This window comes from Rhinoderma darwinii, chromosome 10 (assembly GCF_050947455.1).
Source record: "Rhinoderma darwinii isolate aRhiDar2 chromosome 10, aRhiDar2.hap1, whole genome shotgun sequence".
NCBI lineage: Eukaryota > Metazoa > Chordata > Amphibia > Anura > Rhinodermatidae > Rhinoderma > Rhinoderma darwinii.
Genome location: NC_134696.1, coordinates 105,261,930 through 105,283,491, shown reverse-complemented (window position 1 = coordinate 105,283,491; position 21,562 = coordinate 105,261,930). Strand labels below are relative to the sequence as shown.

Sequence of the window (21,562 nt, the reverse complement as noted above, 5' to 3'; positions counted from 1 at the left end):
CTTTAAAGGGGTTTTCCAGCCAGTAAAAATTGATGGCCTATCTTCAGGATAGGCCATCAATAGCTAATTGGTCGGGTCCGACTCCCGTAACCTCTGCCGATTAGCTGTTTTGAAGGGGGTGCAGCGTTCGTACGAGCGCTGCTTCCCCTTCATTTCTACTTGCTCACTGTGAATCTTTGACACGCATTCAGTGGCGATTCACAGTATAACAGCCTTCTCCTCACATTGAAGTGGATTGTAAAAAAGGCTCCGATACCTGTGAATCGCCGATAAATGTGTGTCGAAGACTCATAGTGAGCAAGTGGAAATGAAGGGGGGTGCAGCGCTCGTACAAGCGCTGCGGCCCCTTCAAAACAGCTGATTGGCGGGGGTCACGGAAGTCGGACCCCGTCCCATCAGCTATTGATGGCTTACCCTGAGGATAGGTCATCAATTTTTACTGGCTGGAAAACCCCTTTAATGTAAGTCACATGCAACTGCGTCTCATTTGTGACATGTGATTTTGCTTTTTTTCTGTGTCTATTGGTTGTCGTAACGCCTAAAATTGCATGCGACTCACAACCAAATCGCATCCTAAAATAAGTCGCCAACACAAAACCCCAGCCTGTAAATTCATTGCTTTATTGATCTTGTACTGATCATGGGTAACATACTGTCTTATACTCCAGTTGCATCCAGAGCTGCATCCACAGTTCTGTATTCTGCTTCTTAGATTTAATCTCCCAGGAGCTCACTGCTGGTTCAGTGTCTGCACAGAGCATGCTCTGATGAACTGCATAGGTGATCTTTACACAAGGCAAAACTAGAATGCAATGCATCATGGCAGCCTAGGTTGTGTAGTGGATGTGTCTATCAGCATATTGCTAAACTCAACCAACAACTAGCAGAATTGTGAATGCAGCTCTGGGTGTGACTGTTGTATAAGACATGATGTCAGTCAGGATCAGTACAAGATAAGTAAAGTCAAAGTCTTTACACAGCTCCCTAACATAATATATAGATTTATTACATATATGGGAAAGCTATGGTCGACTGTGAACTAAACGTAAAGCATCACAAGAGAAAACAATAAACTTGATAAGAACCAAAGTCCTTTTCTAAGCGTCTCATGGAGACTAAGAGAGGCTAATTGTTCGTGTATGAGGTTCGACAAGTGTATAAGAGATCTGTCAGTGGCGTGAAAGCCCCATTAAAAGATCGTGGTCGGCAGCTCTGACAATGTTCCCAGCTAACAGGGCGAGATTGATTTTTACAGGACTCTTTAATTACGTGACACAGTTTTCTACAGATACTCGGTTCTCTCTCTCTATATAAAGGCTGTCAGACAATTCTCTATCTTCGAGCCTTCCACCGGAATTATTACTCTGCCTCGTCCTAGTAAGACAGAAATCACAGCATTTTTTTGTTATATAACAGGCAGCGATAGAAAACAGGGATCTCTGTGGTTGTGGATCCTTCATAGACTCTGAATATTTGTATAGTTCCTGCCAGGAGTCTCGTTCTTGCTTTCAAACTTTGCCAACCTGGGGTGATGTATTTCCATGTCCTGGGCTTTACTTAGGAGCGACATATACCAATGTGCTGTCCCCTGGGTGGCATAGTCCCCAATCACATGGGCAACCAAATTCAACATCACATGTTGGCATATAACATTGATGAAATCTTAATTTTCCGATCGCAAGAAGGTTTCATACAAGATTAGAAAACATGGCCGCTTTCTCCCAAAAATAGCGCCACACTTGTCCATGGATAGTTTCCAATATTACAGCTCCGCTCCATTGAAGTGAATGAGGCTGAGCTGCAATACCACACACAACCTGCAGACAAGTGTGGTGCTCTTTTTGGAAGAAAGCAGCCATGTTTTTTGTAAATCATGGGCAAACCCTTTAGATGAAGCCTAATATTTGTGAAAAGATTAGTAGAATAGCTACTGTGCTGCTTCAAAAGGGTTCCTGGTTTTCTATAAATAAAGTTTAAAGTAGTTTTCCGGTTTCATCAAATTAATGTTATTTTTTTTGTATAATGAAAAGTTATCCAACTTTCCAATACAATTCTGCATTAATTCGGAGGAGAAAAAAGCCAGGATGAAGTCAGACTTGTTGGCACCAATGAACAGGGGAGGGCTCGCCCGACCAGATATTAAGGCCACGTTCACATGCAGCATAAACCATGCAGAATTTTCTGTGCGGATGTTCTGCAGCGTTTTCTGACCGCCTTTTTTGTGGGTTTTATACGCAGCGTGTGGATGAGATTTGCTTAATCGCATCCACATTGCTGCTACTGTAAGGGTACGGCCACACGGAGCGGCCCTAACAGGGTCGCAACGCGGCCAACAACCGAGCTGGCACTATGAAGGTGCGGCTGTCATATACCCTGTTATGGGGTATTCCGGTTACATGCTCATGCGCACTGCCGCTCCTTTCATTCTCTACGGGAGCGCCGGAGACAGGCGAGTGCAGTGTTTGGCTTTTTCCGGCGCTGCCATAGAGAATGGATAGGGGGTAACTTGTTGTAACTTGCAAAATCGTGCGGCCATAAAGAGTATATTAATTCATGGCCGCACGATTTTGCAGATAAAGGGATGGTTTACCCACATTAACGTGCGGTCACTAACAGGCTATTTCACAGACACTCCAAAGATGGTGCCGGCGCCGGTGTTGGCCGCGTTGCGACCGCGCCAGGGCCACTCCGTGTGGCCTTACCTTAATACACTGCGGAATTTCTGCACTGAAAATCTTATCGGAAATTTCATAGTGTCAGCCCAAGCCCAGTTCTTCTTGAATTGGGAACCACACCCATATAGCCTGTATAAGCTGTGAAAAGATAGGGGGAGATGGTCCGGGGGTCCTATATGAGCTACTGGAAACAGGTATGTTTTCAGGCGGTAAGAAAATCACAGGGAAATTGCTACGCGATATATGGAAAAAGATTAAAAACCTGCAGAATATAAACACCTTACTTTAATATTCTTCTTTGTGGAGAAACTGTAGGCTGGAAGAGTTTTAGGGTAAGGCCACACGGAGCGGCCCTGACACAGTCGCAACGCGGCTAACAACCGCGCCGGGCACCATGCTGGCACGGCTGTCAAATACCCTGTTAATGGCCGCGCGTTATTGCATGTAAATGGCCCTTTACCTGCAAAATCATGCGGCAATAAAGGATGTATTAATTAATGGGCGCACGAATTTACAGAGAAAGGGACGTTTTACCCGCATTATCGCGCGGCCATTAACAGGATGTTTGACAGCCGCGCCGAACATGGTGCCGGCACGGTTGTTGGCCATGTAGCGGCCGTGACAGGGTCGCTCCGTGTGGCCTTATCCTTACAAGTGTACAGATTACAAAAATTGTGGTATAAAAATGGGTTAATCTTTTATTTACAGGGGGCGCTCAAATCACAGGAGGTTACTCAGAAAAAACACGGGGAGAGGGTAATAGACGATTGTAGATCTTTCCAAACATGACTATTTGAGTACAAAAAATAATATATCATACAATATAAAAATAATTGGAAGCAATACTTTCTGAATGAGAATTTAAAAGCCGAACAGACACGAAGCGTCTCAGCACTCACACAAGCGCTTCTGACGCTTCGTTTGAGCGATTGATGGGGGGTCTCAGTGCTCGGACCTTCACCAATCAAAACTTCTGATCTTCTAGAATTGATTGGTAAGGATCATTATAATGTAGGACATACAGTATCTAGTTTTACTTGCATATAGGAAGTTATTACCATTCTCGTCAGATCCGTACCATTCGCAGACCGTTTCCCGGAGATTAAAACTCTATTCATTATGGAAACTCAGAATGTAATTACAAGTTGGCAGAAACAAACACATGATAAGGGCATTCATAAGCTGCCACAATATAAATGAGAAAAACACATTATTATGTCCAGGATGTAAAGCTTCCAGATCAATAACACAAACTTTCTTTTTGGGCTTCAATTTCCATTCTTCATTTAAAGCCCTCTTCCAATTATCCGGGAGGTTCCCTAGTAGGTCACCAGTCAAGACAGCAGGAAGAAAAAAAAAGTGAACTTCTAATAAAAAATAGCAAAATTGTATGCTTTTATTAAGGTCCCATGTGTATTATCAATTTCCAAACCAGCCTATGCCAGGAGGAGCTTAGTGAGGAGGAACCTAGTGAGGAGGAGGTACTAGGTGAGGAGGAACCTAGTGAGGAGGAGGAGCTTATTGAGGAGGAACCTAGTGAGGAGGAGGTACTAGGTGAGGAGGAACTTAGTGAGGAGGAGCTTAGTGAGGAGGAAGAACTAGGTGAGGAGGAACTTAGTGAGGAGGAGGAGCTTAGTGAGGATTACTAACTTAGTGAGGAGGAGCTTAGTGAGGAAGAACTTAGTGAGGAGGAGGGGCTTAGTGAGGAGGAGGAGCTTAGTGAGGAGGATGATCCTTGTGGGTAAAAATATTTATTATTTTTTTTATTATTATTTTATTATTATTTTTGTGGGCATTGCCTAGTTTGCATCTATTATATAAGAAAACTATCCCAGGAAGACCAGCCACAGAGCAGCACCGAAAACATGTAAAAAAAATAATTCATATTATATATGTATATACACACACATACATATACACAGTTGACTTACATTATTGTGACCACCAGCTAATATACAGAGTAACCGCTGTGTGCAGCACCGACAGCAGTAGACGGGCTGGGAGTGATCAAAAAGGTGCTGGTCGGTGGTCTCAGGTATCTGGCGCCTCGCTGACTGCAGAGCATCTCACATTTGATGGAGGGTGCGTGGAGGAGGATCTATAGAGCGAACAAGACAATCGAGGTCCCGCAGATGCTCAATTGGGTTCAATTCTGGAGAATTAGTGGGCCAGGGAAGTACTTGGAAGTCTTGGTCGTGCTCTTCCAGCCACTGTCAGACATTCCCAGCTGTCTTGAATGAAGATTCCATCTGCCCAGGGAAGACAAACATGGGTGGACGTGATCTGCAACGATGGATTCATACCCAAATTGCTTCAGAGTGTCTTCCACATGGATGAGTGGCCAGAGAATGCCATGAAAAAATTCCCCAGACAATATTGCTGCCGCCACCGGCTCGTGTTCTTCCAGCAATGGCTGTTGGGTGTTTGTTCTCTGATGTTTCTCGCCTGACATGACAACGTCCATCCGTTCCAAGAAGAAGACAACCCTTTTTTCCGATGCACGTTTGTTACATAGGAGCAGTGACCATCCATCTGCTTCGGAGCCCCATACGCAGTCGGGTTCGCTGAACTGTTGTGTTAGACACACGTCTGGTCGCCCCCGGGTTGATTTTCACGGTGAGTTGTTCCACTGTAGCGGGTCGTTCGGCCCTCACGCACCTTCGTAGCCGACGTTCACCTCTCACATCAATGGCGCGTGGTGCTCCGCAGATTCTACGTCAGTAATTCCCAATGGTGCCATTTGTCCACTCACGATACACTGTCACCACAGTAGCACGCAAACCGTTCACAAACTGCGCTGTGTGAGAAATACCGCCACCCTGGCCCGAAAGCCAATAATCATCCCTTATTACAACTCTGATAAATCGCCCCTTTTACGATTGATGTTTATTCAGACAGCCTATCGCACACATAATTTACCCACCCAGCCCACGACACATCACTGCCTTCATGGGCTACGCGCTGCCGACGTCAAAAGTAGGAGGTGCTCATAATAATGGGACTCGACTGTATATATATAAAATTATTCTTACTGTTTTTCCTGTGTCCTCCCACAATTCTATACACTGCTGCAAAGTATCGAGTGCGCTAACTAGGCAGGACTTATAGCAACTGTTCATCCTGAGATTTCTGGTGCATGAATGCCATACCAGAATTGTTGTGAAGACTGGATATGTAACTCTGCATAGCAGATTTCTATTTTATTCAGAGGCTGGGGAAAGAGGGGTGGGTCATAGGAGACCATGTAAGAGGAAAAGATAAAGCAAAGGTCCCTGAATAAAATAAGGACTTTATAGAAGAGGACGTCTCAACTTGATTTTAAGAGCAAATGCTCTTTTAATTACGGTAAATGATTTTATAGACAAACATTGATTTTAGGTGTGACTGTACTTTTAAGACAAGCTTATGGATTCATATTCGAGCGTCTCTATCACAACTCATCTTGTCATGTACTATTTGTGCACTAGTTGGCACGTGAATTTCTTAATAAGAAATTCATGTAATACTGGAGCGGCGTGCATGGTGAGACGTGCCAGCTTCCATGTACTAATGCGGAGGTTCCTGTCATCAGTTTTGTCGCCAGCCTCTCTGTCTTACTTCCCTCCGTTTAATCCATTGTACTTGTGTGACTTTCATGTAAATAGTCGTTGCTGCGAGATTTCTATTCGGTCGGTTCCGGCAAGTATAGGAGGCAAGCGATAGCGAGCCGCGCACTATAAGGCGTTAATCCCGGATGAAATAAGGTGTTTATTTAAATATCGCACTTTGTATTTGCTTGAGATATTGTGATCCGCCCTTTCAGCAAACATTGGGGGTTCTAAACTTATCCGAGAGAAGACAAAAGAGAAGCAGGGATGCTGTGTACACAACCCGCTGTAGTCTCCAATTATCTTTTAATTCCGCCGCTGTCTTCATTTATTTCTTTCATCTCCTTGTTCTCTTTTAAAATAATTTATTTCAGCAAATGCGTCTCAGCCCCTGGGACCGCATCCAGATTCGTATATTTAAATACGTGGAGGCGCCAGATGCTGCCAGTCAAAAATAAAGTTGTGGCAGAGGTTTAAAATTAGATTGTCGCATAGAACAAGGATGGGATCGGGTTTTGAATCAATATCGAACCTTCAATGGTAGAGATAGGGGGTTCACTAGTCGATGACCACAATGAAGAATTTTTTTAATTGTCAATTTTTGATCATTTTCTATTATCGTTAGTTTGTTTTTTTCTACTTGCAGTCACTCCGCTGTGAAAAGACGACGTATTTGCATTTCTGCACATGTTACAAAGTGCTCAGGGCCAACGGTAGTGAACTCTATTATTCAACTTATTTATTAATGATATAGAGGATGGGATTAATAGCACTATTTCTGACCAAGCTATGACACCAAGCTATGTAGTAATGTTCAGTCTATCTGACTTGGACACGCTAAGTGTTTGGGCATTGACTTGGCAAACAAGGTTTAATGTAGATAAATGTAAACCTGCAGCACTATATGTCCTAGGGGGAGCTACACTGGGGGAGTCACTTGTTGAGAAGGATCTGGGTGTAATAATCTGCATGTATTATATGTCCTAGGGGGCGCTACACTGGAGGATTCACTTGTTGAGAAGGATCTGGGTGTAATAATCTGCAGGCATCATATGTCCTAGAGGGAGTAATACCGGGAGAGTCACTTGTTGAGAAGGATCTGGGTGTAATAATCTGCATGTATTATATGTCCTAGGGGGCGCTACACTGGGGGAGTCACTTGTTGAGAAGGATCTGGGTGTACTTGTAGATCATAAACTAAATAACAACATGCAGTGTCAATCAGCTGCTTCTAAGGCCAGCAGGATATTGTCGTGTATTAAAAAGAGGCCTGGACTCGCGGGACAGGGATGTAATATTACCACTTTACAAAGCATTAGTGAGGCCTCATCTAGAATATGCAGTTCAGTTCTGGGCTCCAGTTCATAGAAAGGAGAAAAAATACAAAGAAGAGAGACTAAACTATTAAGGGACATGGGGGTTCTAAGTTATGAGGAAATATTAAAAGAATGAAACCTATTTATCCTGGAAAAGTGACTACTAAGGGGGGACATGATTAATTTATATAAATATATGAATGGCCCATACAAGAAATATAGTGAAAATCTGTTTCACGTAAAACCCCCTTAAATGACAAGGGGGCACTCCCTCTGACTGGAGAAAAGAAGTGTTCTTTACTGTGAGAACGGTGAATCTGTGGAATAGCCGCCCGCATGAGTCGTCACAGCAGGGACAGGAGATGCTGCAAAAAAGGCTTAGATCATTTCCTAGAACAAAAAAATATCAGCTCCTATGTCAATGTGTAGAATTTTATTTATCTCTCCCCTTCCTCATATCCCTCGGTTGAACTTGATGAATATATGTATTTTTTCAACCGCACTAACTATGTAAAAGTAGCTCTATACAATGGGCACGCATGTTGGTGATAGCTCGTACCAGCCTGTGACTGTAGCGTGATTGACAGCTCTGTTCTTAGGTGCTATTGTGCCACAGTTCAGTGTTGGGAGATGTTGGTGTCTATGGTGACTAATAGGGATAGATTTGTGTTCCCATAATTTGTAAATCCTTCCTCTAAAGCAAATTATGCCGCAGTCAGGCACCCAACAATATCAAGGGCCTGATGCATACAGACTGTCCCTCTGTTCCACGTAGACAATAGGTTCCAAAATTGGACAGCCGCCTGTAGTCAGTGGGATTAGTTGCTATACTGTACGCCAAAGGTAAGCCCATCTGTTTCATTCATAATAGGAATGATGAATCTGACACTAATAGTCCCCAGATATTTGAGTGGTTCTAGACTTTTCACTGACCCTGCAGTGGATATGATTTCAGAGTCGGCCTAGGAGTCTAGCTCTATAGACTAAATTGCAGCAAAGGTGAGTTATAGGCAACAGTGCTCCATGCAAGGAAACTGGTCAGTCCGGGTTTTGACATGTAATATAATTGTACAGGGAAATGTAGGACTTGTGTTTACTTTGCAAACAGTAGCCCATTGTTATATTGTTTCCACGGGTGTTTGGCGTTCTGCCCTTCCTATTTCGCGTAAATATGCAAAGCTGCGTGGAGCAGATGGCGCTGCAGTCCTGCCCAGCCTGTGGTGCAGGATTCCGGGCTGTCTAAACGCACTTGTCCCTGAATACAAGGTAGCGAAGGGGAAACAGAGGACTATTCTCTAGAGCAGACCCAACTGGTTTTCAACAGCAAAGGTAATTACATGGATTCCTGACATTCTTGAGCTTTAACTTGATCTAGAACAATGATTAACACGGTGTGGGAGAGCAAAGTCTGGCAGTTGGACATGCAGCTGATAGGGAAAGTAGCGCTCTCAGCAACTGCTGTCTTCATATTGGCTCTCGCTTATAAATTCTATAAGTTACGAAAACTAGAAAACACTGGTCCAAATGGCAATCATGACCCAGGCTGTGGCACAGAGAAGAACCCTACTAAGGAAACCCCTCTACAGGATTACATTGATGATGAAACTTGTAACCTGAGATACAGGTGTGTACACAACAACTTGAAGAACAGCTCGGTCACAGATCGCAGAAATAAGAAACTTGCTGACCAAGATCAATTCGAGGCTCAAGAGGGATTACTGACTGGTGATGTCACCTGCAAAGATCAAAGTGGTCTAAAGAGCGAAGAAGCAGAACAACCGGGCAAGGAAGATCTCCTGCAAAGCCATGGACAAATTAGAGATGATAATGCTTGCCATAGTGATGAGTGCGATGGAGAGGAAACCATCAACAAAACACAGAGCCAGGACTGCAGGCAGGATCCAGAAGGTGGAGAAATGCAGGGAAAGTCGGAGCCAGCAAATGGTTCCTCGGGGCAGGACCCTGAACACTTGCCACAAAGTCAGAATCAAACAGAAGAGAAACTTCACCCAGTCATCTCCACACCAAAGCAGGATAATCTCATCACAGACGGAGGCCCAACACAGACGGGGAAAACCAGGGGCCTAACAGAGAAGATGGTGGTATCCAGTCCTGAGTCAGTCACAGATGACGTTGATCTTCACCTTGATACTGGGGTTCATGGACCACAGACACCCCTTACAGATTTACTTCCATCAATTGAAATTGAGGACATGAGCTTCACCGCTCAAGGGGAACCAACAAATGATGATGACACAAAGGATAAAACGTGGGAAGAAACCAGCCAATCCTTTAACCAGAATGTATTCAAAGACAACCAAGAGAAGGAAGACAAAAAAGATGACCACAAACAAACTCAAGGAATCCAATGGAATACCATTTCTTCTGTCACTGCATCCTCATCATTCTCCAAACAGCGAGATCAGGACAGTGCTACAGTTGTACAATCAGAACCAAACACCTACCGCATCTCTATGGATGAAGAGACCACACTCGATGTTCATCCTGATTTGGGAAACTGTTATGAGGTCTTGTGTTTGGCAAAGAAATATAACCATGATGCCCTTATAGCGGCTGCCTACAAAATAATGAGCGATGATTACCTGCAAATTCTACAGAACCCAAAAATCTATGGGCGTTTAAACGTCACGGAGAGAGACTTAATTCTTGAGGGCAGGATGAAGGGAAGGCGTTTAGTGGTGGTTGCGGACATTGACACTCAAGCCACTAATGCACCTGAAAACAAGAGCAGTTTAAGTTATTACGACAGCAACAATGACCAGTGGCATGCATTATCTCACATCCCGAGCGAAGCCGTCAGTAGAGGCAGTTCAATGGCGACTATGTTCAACTACATTTTCATCGTACTTGGCTCTGACGGCTTTGAGAGGCAAATGAAACCGTCCAAACGCGTCCTCTGCTACAACCCATTGACAAACAGTTGGAAGGAAGTGGCCTCCCTCAAAGAAGCAAGACCTCAATGCAAACTTGTAGCTCTTGATGGTCACCTCTATGCAATTGGGGGGGAATGCCTTCACACCGTTGAAAGGTATGACCCGCGCCAAAACAGGTGGAGTTTCATAGCGCCGCTTCCAAATGACACCTTTGCGGTGGCCCATATGGCGACTGCGTATGATGATGAGATCTATGTGACAGGTGGAACCATTCGATACATGCTACTAAGATATAATCGTCGAGAGGAAATTTGGAAGAACAGTTTTATTAGCGGCAGCAAAGACAGGACAACAGAGATCGTAGTAGCCAACAACTTCCTCTACCGCTTTGACCTGAACCGCAGCATGGGGATAAGTGTCCACCGCTGTAACATTCGAGCCAGGATATGGTATGAATGTGCAACATATTCAATGCCCTACCCCTCGCCATTCCAGTGTGTGGTTATTGATAACAACATCTATTGCATTAGCAGGAACTTCCACCTGCGTTTTCTGGCAGATGAAGTATCTCCCAGGTTTGTGGACGTGGACTTACAAACTGTACCATTGCCAAAGGGCATTCTCTACCCGCTTGTCCTTCTTCTGCCAGTCAAGGACGTACAATGAACAGGCCAACAAAGCTGTATAATGATTTCTGCTTTATGGATACCCAAGACGTAGGGAACAAGTCAATGAAAACTTGTTAACAGTCTGATCTTGACATAGGCTAAATCCACGTGCAGGATATAAAAGGAGGAATGTGTTAATTATTCATTGTCTACAACTGCAATTCTCTTGACAAACGCACCGTTATAAACTGCAGCTTCAAGCAAGTTCATCACATTGCACTAAAGACTTTTCTGCAAGATAGAAATCTTTTTTTTTTTAATACATATATTCTGTATTCATAAAGGCAGGATAAGACCGATAAATCCAGAAGCCTAGCAGGTAAAAACACCAACATTCACAGTAATTACTTCACATTGCTCAGTAACGCGCAGCCTGTAGACGAGAATTTCTTCATTTTTGATTTTAGGGTAAAATGCATACTTTATGTCTATGTCATTTTGTCTTGGAATCAGCATTAACCCATTAGACGAGTAAGGAAGTTTAAAAAGATGGAGCACTTACACCAAAATATCTATCATATTTATGTTACAGTGTAATAGAACCGATATAATCTACAATCTGCATGTGAATATATGTATATATCATGCCGACATTTCTATATATAGAGATCTTTCGGATTCTGTAAGCACGGATATTATGAAATACAATTACTAATAATTAATCTGCACTATTCCAGGAGGACAATCCAAGCCTGAGCTTTAAAAGTGACCATAGGGTTAACATGTAACCAGCCGCTGCAACAAGGAGCATATCCTGAACACCCCACGTCATATGCAAACAGAGATTAGGAGTATTTGCTATTTAAATGGTGTGTACAAATACTGTCAGTAATGAGATGATATGACCCTTAAAGTGACAACACTCAGTTATCCCTATAGTGCACTAAGGGAAAAACAAATAGAAAACAATTGTGTAAAAAAAACAAAACTTAAAATAAAATAAATGCAATAAACTAATCAGATTCTAACAGAAAACCCACTAAGCAATAGCCTAACAAGGAAAAAATGTTACTGATAAAATTGAGGTGTATCGGGTGTGTACTGTCTACACTGTTTGCAAATGTTTTTGGTAGCCGGCGGTCAATTCATGGTGTGACATATTTTTGGGTCTTTTTTTAGTAGGTATTCCTTTTCATAGCAATAAAGCTAACAATAAGCATTGCTAAGTCCAAAGGAGCATAGAGCGAGGCCTCGGGCCAAGAGTATAAATAATAACTACCTGAGATCAGACATTTTCTGGTTTATCATCTGAATATATCATCTATACGGAGCCCCCAATTATTCATCTATATATAATTTCTCATGAAGTGAATTAAGGTAAATTCACACACGGCAGATTTTGCTGTAGAAATTTCTGTGACTAAATATCAGTAACATTCATCTGGATGGGGTTATTTCTACAGCAGGCGTGTGGATTCATTCACATGACTGGAAAAGATTTTAATTTGTAAAAATTTCGGCAGCAAAATCTGCAGAGTGTCCATCTACCCCTAAGGCACATTACTTATTGTGAGATTCCCGGGTTATAGACGTCAGGAATAAAGTTCATATGATGTTTCACTGAGAAAATGTGTCCTGAGAGAAACTTACCACACTATAACATGTCATGACAGAGGTTCACCCCCACTATAACATGTCATGACAGAGCAGAGATTCACCCCACTATAACATGTCATGACAGAGGTTCACCCCACAATAACATGTTATGACAGAGGTTCACCCCACTATAACATGTCATGACAGAGGTTTACCCCACTATAACATGACATGACAGAGGATCACCCCACTATAACATGTCATGACAGGGGTTCACCCCACTATAACATGTCATGGTAGGGGTCTCCTCACTATAACAAGTCATGACAGAAGTTCACCCCACTATAACATGTCATGACAGAGGTTCACCACACTATAACATGTCATGACAGAGGTTCACCACACTATAACATGTCATGACAGAGGTTCACCCCACTATAGCATGTCATGGTAGGGGGTCTCCTCACTATAACATGTCATGACAGAGGTTCACCCCACTATAACATGACATGACAGAGGTTCACCCCACTATAGCATGTCATGACAGAGGTTCACTATAACATGTAATGATGATGGGGGAGTGACACCGACTATAAGATATGTCATGATTGTGAGGCAGTCAATCCATTATAATATGGAGAGTCACCCCACTAACAATTTCATAGCAGAGAGTTAATTCCCTATGTTTATTCTCTATTTTAGGCCCTACATGGATATTTTTTCTAGCATATTAAAGGACTAATGTCACCAGATTCAGGACTCTATGTTAGGATTCTGGGAGCACCGTAATTTCCCAGTAGATAGGACTATGTAACAGACACTTCCCACTACCTGTGTCCCCTCTACTATGGGTCAGTTAAAATGGGGGAGGGAGATCATCTTCTATGAGAGAACAGATCTGGGTTATTGGGGGTGTAAAGAAGAAAGGGATTTCCCTTGTCCCAGACCTCCTCCTCCTCCTCCTCGTGATCTCTAATTTATGTCACATAGCTCAATACCTCCAGAGACATTTACATAATATCTGTAACTGATAACAGCTGCTCCTCTTGTAATGATGTTGTACTCTTGTATGTTCTCAACTGTGTGTGTGTGTTGTGGGGGGGGGGGGGGTACCGGCCTTTTAAATGGTAGATCTATAGAGAAGAGGAATCTAAAGCGCAGATAGATAAGCAGTGGTAAGGATTGGTAAATGGTCCGTTGGTAGAAAATGTAGAAAAAGGAACTCCTTTGTGGGGCGCAGTCGTGCAGACATCTTGATAAATCCACCGTAGGTTTTCAAAAACTAGGGTTTTATTCACTTACATGCAAAAAATACAGGAGCAACTCGTTTCAACCTCGTACCGAGGTCTTCGTCAGGCATATAAAAATATCTACAATTGGACCTCAATAAATAACTGCACTAGGTTGCTAACGCCCAGTTCAAATGCTAGGGGTAGAAGTTCATTGTGGGAGTGTTGGGTAAATGGTGAGAACTGGAGGCAGCCTCGATATATCATCAAACAGTAATAAGAATCTGGTAACATTTCAGAGTAACAGATTCCACTTCCCCTCCTGAAATATTGTAAAACGATCCATTGATCTCATTATTGTGGCTGTAGAATATTATAGTTACATAGTCCGTGCAGTTGAAAGAAGACATATGACATCACACCCTTGTGTCTCTCCAGTTCAGGTGCCCCTAGGGGTGGCAGAGAGACACTGAACATGTATATGTATGTCTAACTTTCACACACATCACAGGTGGAAGAGGATGGGCCATCAGTGTTCAGTCCCATTTAACCCCTTAGTGACCACCAATAGGCCTTTTCACAGCATTTACTAAGGGGCCTTAGGCTAGGCCGAGTCTAAGTCCTGCAGGGGTGTCCCGTGCAGGCTGGAATGAGTGGTCAGCTGTCTAATGACAGCCGGGCACCTGCTCCAACGGTAGTGATCAAAGTTTACTTCATTCGCAGCCGTTTAACCCCTTAAATGCTGCGGTCAGTAGCGACCGCAATATGTAAGTCGTTTACAGAGGGAGAGAGCTCCCTCTCTCACCCATCGGTGGTCCGCAAAGCAATTGCGGGCCTCCGATGGGGTGCCATGTCAGCCAGGGGCCAAATAAAGGCCCCCAGGCCTGCCCTGGGTATTTGCCTATTAAGCCGTGCTAGAGGTACGTCCGATTAGATGCCTGTCAGTTTTATATTGACAGGCAGTAATGCTTTATATCTGCGATCTAAAGATCGCATAGCGAAGTCCCCTAGTGGGACTGCAAAAATAAGTAACTAATGTTAAATAAAATGTATTAATAAAGATTACAGTAAAAACAAAACAAAATCTATTTAGTATAAGTGTAAAAAATTAAATATAAATACACATATATGGTATCGCTGTGACCGTAATGACCCAAACAATAAAGTTAACATGTCACCCGCAAAAAAATAAATAGCGAAATTGCTTTTTTTTTCCATTGTCCCCCGAAAGAGTCATAATAAAAAGTTAATCAATAAGTCCCATGTACTCAAAAGTATATCAATGAAAACTACGGCTCATCCCGCAAAAAATAAGCCCGCATAATCACTACATTGATGGAAAAATAAAAAAGTTACGGCTCTTGGAAAGCGACGATGCAAAAACAAATAATTTTAGTTCAAAATAATTTTTATTGTGCAAAAGTCGATAAACATAAAGAACCAAAACATATTTGGTATCGTCGTAATCGTACCGACCCATAGAATAAAGGTGACCTGTTATTTACGCCACACTGTGAACGCCGTGAATTTAAAATGCATAGAATAATGGTGGAATTTCAGGTTTTTTTCTATCCCCCCCCCCCCAAAAAAAAAGTTAAGAAAAAAATTACATGTACCCCAAAACGGTTTCATTAAAAAGTACAATGTCGACAAAAAAACTAAAAAGTTATAGTTCAATGTGACTATAAAAAAAAATCGCTTGGTCATTAGGGACAGAATGCATGCTGAGGGAAGGGGTTAAGACTGATAAAGCCTGTGACTAATGACATAGAATCTCATCGGACAGACACAAACCTGCTTTGTGACGACAGATTCTGACATAATCGGTACAATTGACAGTCTGTCAGACATTATCAGCGAGATGATGAAACGCGTCAGTTACAGTAATCAGGAAAATGATGTATTTTGATATCTCCAGGATGTATTAGAGGGATTGTCCACTTTGGTGACTGCTGATTGTGGGTCTGTTGTTGACACAGGGAAGGCAGAGTAAGGCTTTGTTCACATCTGCGTCAGGGTCCCTGTTCCTACGCTATTCATTCTGGCAAAACGACGGAACCCTTGCACAACTGAGACAAATGTAAACCATAGGGGCCGGATCCGTCACCATTGAAATCAGGGATCCGTCAGTCAGGGTCCTGTTCAGACGGAAAGCTCAGACGAAACGGGACCCTGGCGTATATAAAGCCTAATGCTCATTTCTTAATGTTTTCTGTGGAATACTAGATCCTATAGAGTAAGAGATGTTTTTTGTAGCAGCTTTCTGTCCTGGTAAATAGATGAAGACACCCTCCTATTACCACCATATGCACGAATATACCAATGGTAGAGGGTCGTCCAAGGAGATAATCCATGAGGTCGCAACTATATTCTGATTTATGAACTGCCATCTTTATACATTGCATCAGCCAGTCACAGATTCACAAAATACAAACACAAACTAGGGTCAGACTGAACATTTGGGTGATGATCAGGGGCCCAACGTCCCCCATGCAGAGCTATCAGTGGAGATGACTTCAATCATGTGAGTGTCGTATGTTAAGTGACATCACCAAGCCTGTGCGATGACATCACTAATCCTCCCCAGAAAGGAATTGTAACCTCACCAATAATGGGTAAACCTCCAAAAATCACTGCAGCATCCGCACAATGGTCACGCACATTATAAAAGCCTCGATATTATACTGCTGATCTTTTCAAATGCTTCAACTAAGTCTGCAAATTAGAACCGTAGAAAAGATTCATAAGCCGCTCAGTTAATCAGATATAAATCACTTTGTTTTACTATATGCAAATGAAGATTCCAAATAAATTCTGAGTTACAATCAGCACTGACTTTAAATTATTGCAGATACGAAAGAGACATTTTATTTTTCTTATGAATTATAGAAATAAATAGATTTGTAAAACTCATCAGGACTCGTGGTATTTTATATTGGATCTCCACTGCTTTGTTTAGTTTCTTGCAGAGCTGTGCCTTCTATCTATCTATCTATCTATCTATCTATCTATCTATCTATCTATCTCATATCTATCTATCTATCTATCTATCTATCTATCTATCTATCTATCTATCTATCTATCTCATATCTATCTATCTGTAAAGGATCTGCCAGACACAGCTTCTGTGTCGACGCCCGTGGTTAATCAGTCTGCACCTGCTCCTAGGTCTGATAGAGTGACTCGATCTGCTACCACTCAGGCTGGTAGGCTTAGGAGTGGGAGAACCTATCACAGCCTGGCCAGACGGTTCTAGCTCCCGCCCTCGGTCTATTTATACCGTCATTTTGTGCTTGTCTCTGCCTGTGATTCTTTCTTGTTTCCTGGCTCTGCTGCTCCTGCTACTACTATTGACCTCTGCTTCATATCGACCCTGGCTTTACTGACTACGCTCCTGCTCTGCATTTGGTACCTCGTACACTCCTGGTTTGACTCGGCTCGTTCACTACTCTTGTTGCTCACGGTGTTGCCGTGAGCCCATTTCCCTTAGCTTCTGTGTACCCTTGTCTGTTTGTCTGTCGTGCACTTATTGAGCGTAGGGACCGTCGCCCAGTTGTACGCCGTCGCCTAGGACGGGCCGTGCAAGTAGGCAGGGACTGAGTGGCGGGTAGATTAGGGCTCACCTGTCTGTCTCCCTACCCCGACAGTACACTATCTCTCTAATATTTATCAATCTCATATCTATCTATCTCATATCTATCTATCTATCTATCTATCTATCTATCTATCTATCTATCTATCTCATATCTATCTATCTATCTATCTCATATCTATCTATCTATCTATCTATCTATATATCTCATATTTCTCGGTCACATCTATTTAACAATCTATTTTATATCTATCTAGCGAAAAAAAACAACCTTTTTCCGGTCATATTATTATAGCGGTTCTCTGCCTGTCTGCTGCCTCCAATTAAATATGTTGAAACCCTAAGGAGAGAAGTCTAAATTTGTAGCTGTCTGGAAGCCTGTGGACTGTCATGTTGTTCCTGCTGCCTCAATATAAACAAGCATGTGGGCTGTCATGTGGTACCTCCTACCTCAATATAACAGAGCAATGCATTTTGGTACTAATCTAAGTAAGCACAGGGTTGGGAGTTTAATATACAAATATGACAACCATGGATGGAGGACAGAGCAGGTAACTATATATTTGTATACAAGAAAGCTATTTGTTGACCACAGTCATTTATTTATAATCCAGAATGGCTGAATACAGTAACAATTTCCTGTTTTAATTTACAACAAGAGAACAGTTTTGGAGAACAAAACTGGTGCTTGAAAGAACTAAAGACCTAAGAAGCCATTTATGCCATCAATTTATTAGTGGGATCTTTAAGAACAAGTGTCCACAAATATTGAAACAATTGTAAGATAAGACCACACATTCTTTATATACAAGCCATGAGCCCCATAGACCTAATAAGAATTAGACAGGTATATCGATGACGTGCCCCTGTATTTACAGGACAAGGTGGAGTGCAGATTACAAGAGTCCTGGTAAAAAGTATATGCCTTGTAAATAACCACACATACGTTGACATTCCATGACTGTGAGAAACTCGTATGAAAGCATTGAATATACGAGTAGTGTACAAACATCCCCGGAATGACGGTAAATATAGCTTTAAATGTGACTTTATCTTTACTACTCGCTGATAAGACGTAAATGACACTAAATGTAACAGAGGACGTAGATCAAAGATAAAGGAAATATGGAGGACAGATAGAAGACCTTCTCCTTTGTACAACAGCAGAGGAATGTGTAGACTTCAACCAGTAAACAACTCATAACCAGAACACATAAAACCCCAATATAATACATAATACAACTGAAAAGAAACCTACAGTACAAATCCATGAGAGAAAAATTTCCAAAGAAGCTTAAAAAAAGGGATCACTCCTTGCTGAAAACACTCCTGCACAAGTGTTGAAAGTCGGCCGCGTCCCCAGTAACGGAAAGGTCTCTCAGTGAGTGAAGTATAAAATAGCTTTATTCCTTAAAAAAGACGTGTATTAAAACAGCATATGTCTCCATATGTGATTCTGGAAGCTACGCGTTTCGACCTAGTACTTAGGTCTTCATCAGGGAGCGCCTTCAGCAAGGAGTGATCCCTTTTTTTAAGTTTCTTTGGATTGTTTTCCTACATTGGATCCCGCTGATTATTTAGCCACCGGTGTCCACTCCGAAGGCCAGCAGACTCCCTATGTATGGAGCACAATATCTCCACACGTTAGATGATCGAGTTGTGCCAACCTTCTAGCAAAACCACAGAAGGGGAGTGTGTTTTCATAAACTGCTAGTACCATCTGTCTTTGAATATACGGTATCATCTAAAAGGAGAACTCTGTGTCTTTCTTTTTTATTCTCTATCCCTGTCATGAGAGAAAAATGGCTCCTGCCGGGTGCTGGATTTTCAAACATTCTGGTTTGTTAAATGGTCAAAGAAAATGATATACCATCTAACAGTAAATTAGAGAAGGCAGTCAAAAATATAATGCTAAAATTGGATACCATTACCCTGAAGAACTCTCTTATTGTTATTATTTATAATATGAGTGGTCTTTGCTTAGGCGAGGGCCATTGTCTGTCCCCTCCCCAATCCCCCAAAGGCAGAAAAGCACAATTAAGGTGAGTATAAAATTGCACCAGACAAGGTAGGTGCTAGTGTAACCCTGCAAATACTAAGGGTACTCTTACACGGCCCGTGTAAACGAGCGCCGATCAACAAGACAGCTCGTTGATCGGCACTCGTTTCCTCCTTTCGCAAAAAGCTAGAATGGGGGCGAGCACTCGTTACTCCGATCACTCGTGCCCATACATTTGTATCATGTCTGTTGTCACGAAGGGTCTCTGGACCCACTGGGCCGTACCGCCTTGGCGGTAAGACAACTGGCCAACAGGGAGCAGGTGAATGTCTATAGTTCTATAGGTACCTGTGGCAGCTCAGACAGCAGCAGGGCAGGCTCGGCTGGGACTTAGGTAGCAGGCAGATGTCAGGCGAGGTGAAGCAGGTCAGACGTGGATGCAGCACGGCACGACTTTGGCACAGCACAGTGCTAGACCGGGAAGGTATGGATTGCTAAGAACAGGAACTGGAAACTACAGGGGCAGGGACTGGAACAGGGATTGGAACAGGAAACACACTAGGAGGCCATCACATAGACAAATTAGGGAACACAACAACGCTCAGGCATAGAACTAGGGGGCTGGACCCCTCTTATAGTCCAGGGTACTCACGGGTCAAAGTTCATCCATGAGGTCCGGTGCCCGCGCTGCACCTTTAAGAGCGGGCACGAGCGTGCGCGCGCACCCTACGGGATCTGGCAGAGGTGAGTGGACGCGAGCACTGGCGTCTCTTGAGGAGCAGGCTGGGGCCATCGCTTGCCGACTCGTGGCTGCGGCTGTCAGGGGGAGGTTTTTGCTGACAGCCCGCAGCCACGTACATTACATCTGTTTACCCAGGGAGATGTTCTGCCGACAATGGTAATATTTTTGCCATTTAAAATTATACAATCAGCCGGGGAAAGCACGTTTGCTCGTTCATTGGCTAGTAGTTGCCCTGTTTACACAGGGCAATGATCGGGAACGAGCTTTCTCTAAACGCTTGTTTGCCCGATAATTGGCCAATGTAAAGGGGCCCTAACACAATAGACGTATGCCCAATAAACACCACCAGGACAGGGTCACTGAGCCATTCACCATAGTAATAATGACACAGTTTGACCTGATGCGGAGTCTGTCGGTGGTTAGGAAATGGTAAACTCTGTTGGATACAGGGATTTATTCAATAATAACATGCAAGAGAGAAGTGGTACTGTGCATTTTAGGTCATGTACAATACATGAAGAGAAAAACATGGACTTGTGTATTGTGGATGACACATATGAATATAACATTTACAATACAGAACTTGTATAATGTGCAACCTTGGGCTATGCACCTACACAGAGGCCGAGTGTCGGGGCAGTCCAGCTGAGTATTTACAAGACAAGGTAAACAATTAAGTAAATGTTCGGTAAATAAAATTCAAATTAAAAAAATACAATTTACAATAGACAATGTTGAGATGCACATCCCACAGATTCCTCTCATTTTCTTAAAGAGACAGCATCTTACTTATACCCCAACAAGTTAGGCAATTAAATTTGATTCTGAGCACGTCAGTCCACCACTACAGAGCTAAATGACTAAATGGAAATTATAGATTGTAATGTATTAAACAACAAAAGAAGTTATTCACACACGTTTCCTTTAAAGGATATGTGTCGCTAGAAAATTTTTCTTTAATTTTTTTAGTTAAACAGTTAGTGTATAAATGATTAAACATTGTTCTAATTTTTTTACGAGTAGGGAAATATTAGAAGTTAGATTCTAATTTATAACATTTCCCTGTGCTGGTCACTAGAGGGAGCAATTCCCAAAATTGCAGCATTGGCATGTGGTAAAGCAACCACATTGCTTTATGCTGCAAAATTTGAGAAGACACACTCGCTGTAGCGTCCTCAAACAATCCCCCCTCCTAGTGCCAGGAGAAAGGAGGGGATTGAATGTTCAAACCTCCTACACTGTGTGTCGCCATTATTTGAGCGAATACTCAGTGTAGTAGGCTTACATACAGTGGTAATCACACACTAAAACACGTACACACACA

At 42.7% G+C, this 21,562-nt stretch overlaps 1 protein-coding gene and 1 long non-coding RNA gene across 9 annotated transcripts in view; one reads left to right on the top strand and one right to left on the bottom strand.

Annotated features, from left to right (window-relative positions):
• Positions 1-21,562, bottom strand: part of LOC142662344 (uncharacterized) — a 528,950-nt gene that overhangs the window by 138,512 nt on the left and 368,876 nt on the right. The gene's annotated exons all lie outside the window — the stretch shown is intronic.
• KLHDC7A (kelch domain containing 7A) lies at positions 8,790-16,818 on the top strand. Its single transcript, XM_075840554.1, has one exon. The coding sequence runs from the start codon at positions 8,958-8,960 to the stop codon at positions 11,136-11,138; it is 2,181 nt and encodes a 726-aa protein (XP_075696669.1). The 5' UTR covers positions 8,790-8,957; the 3' UTR covers positions 11,139-16,818.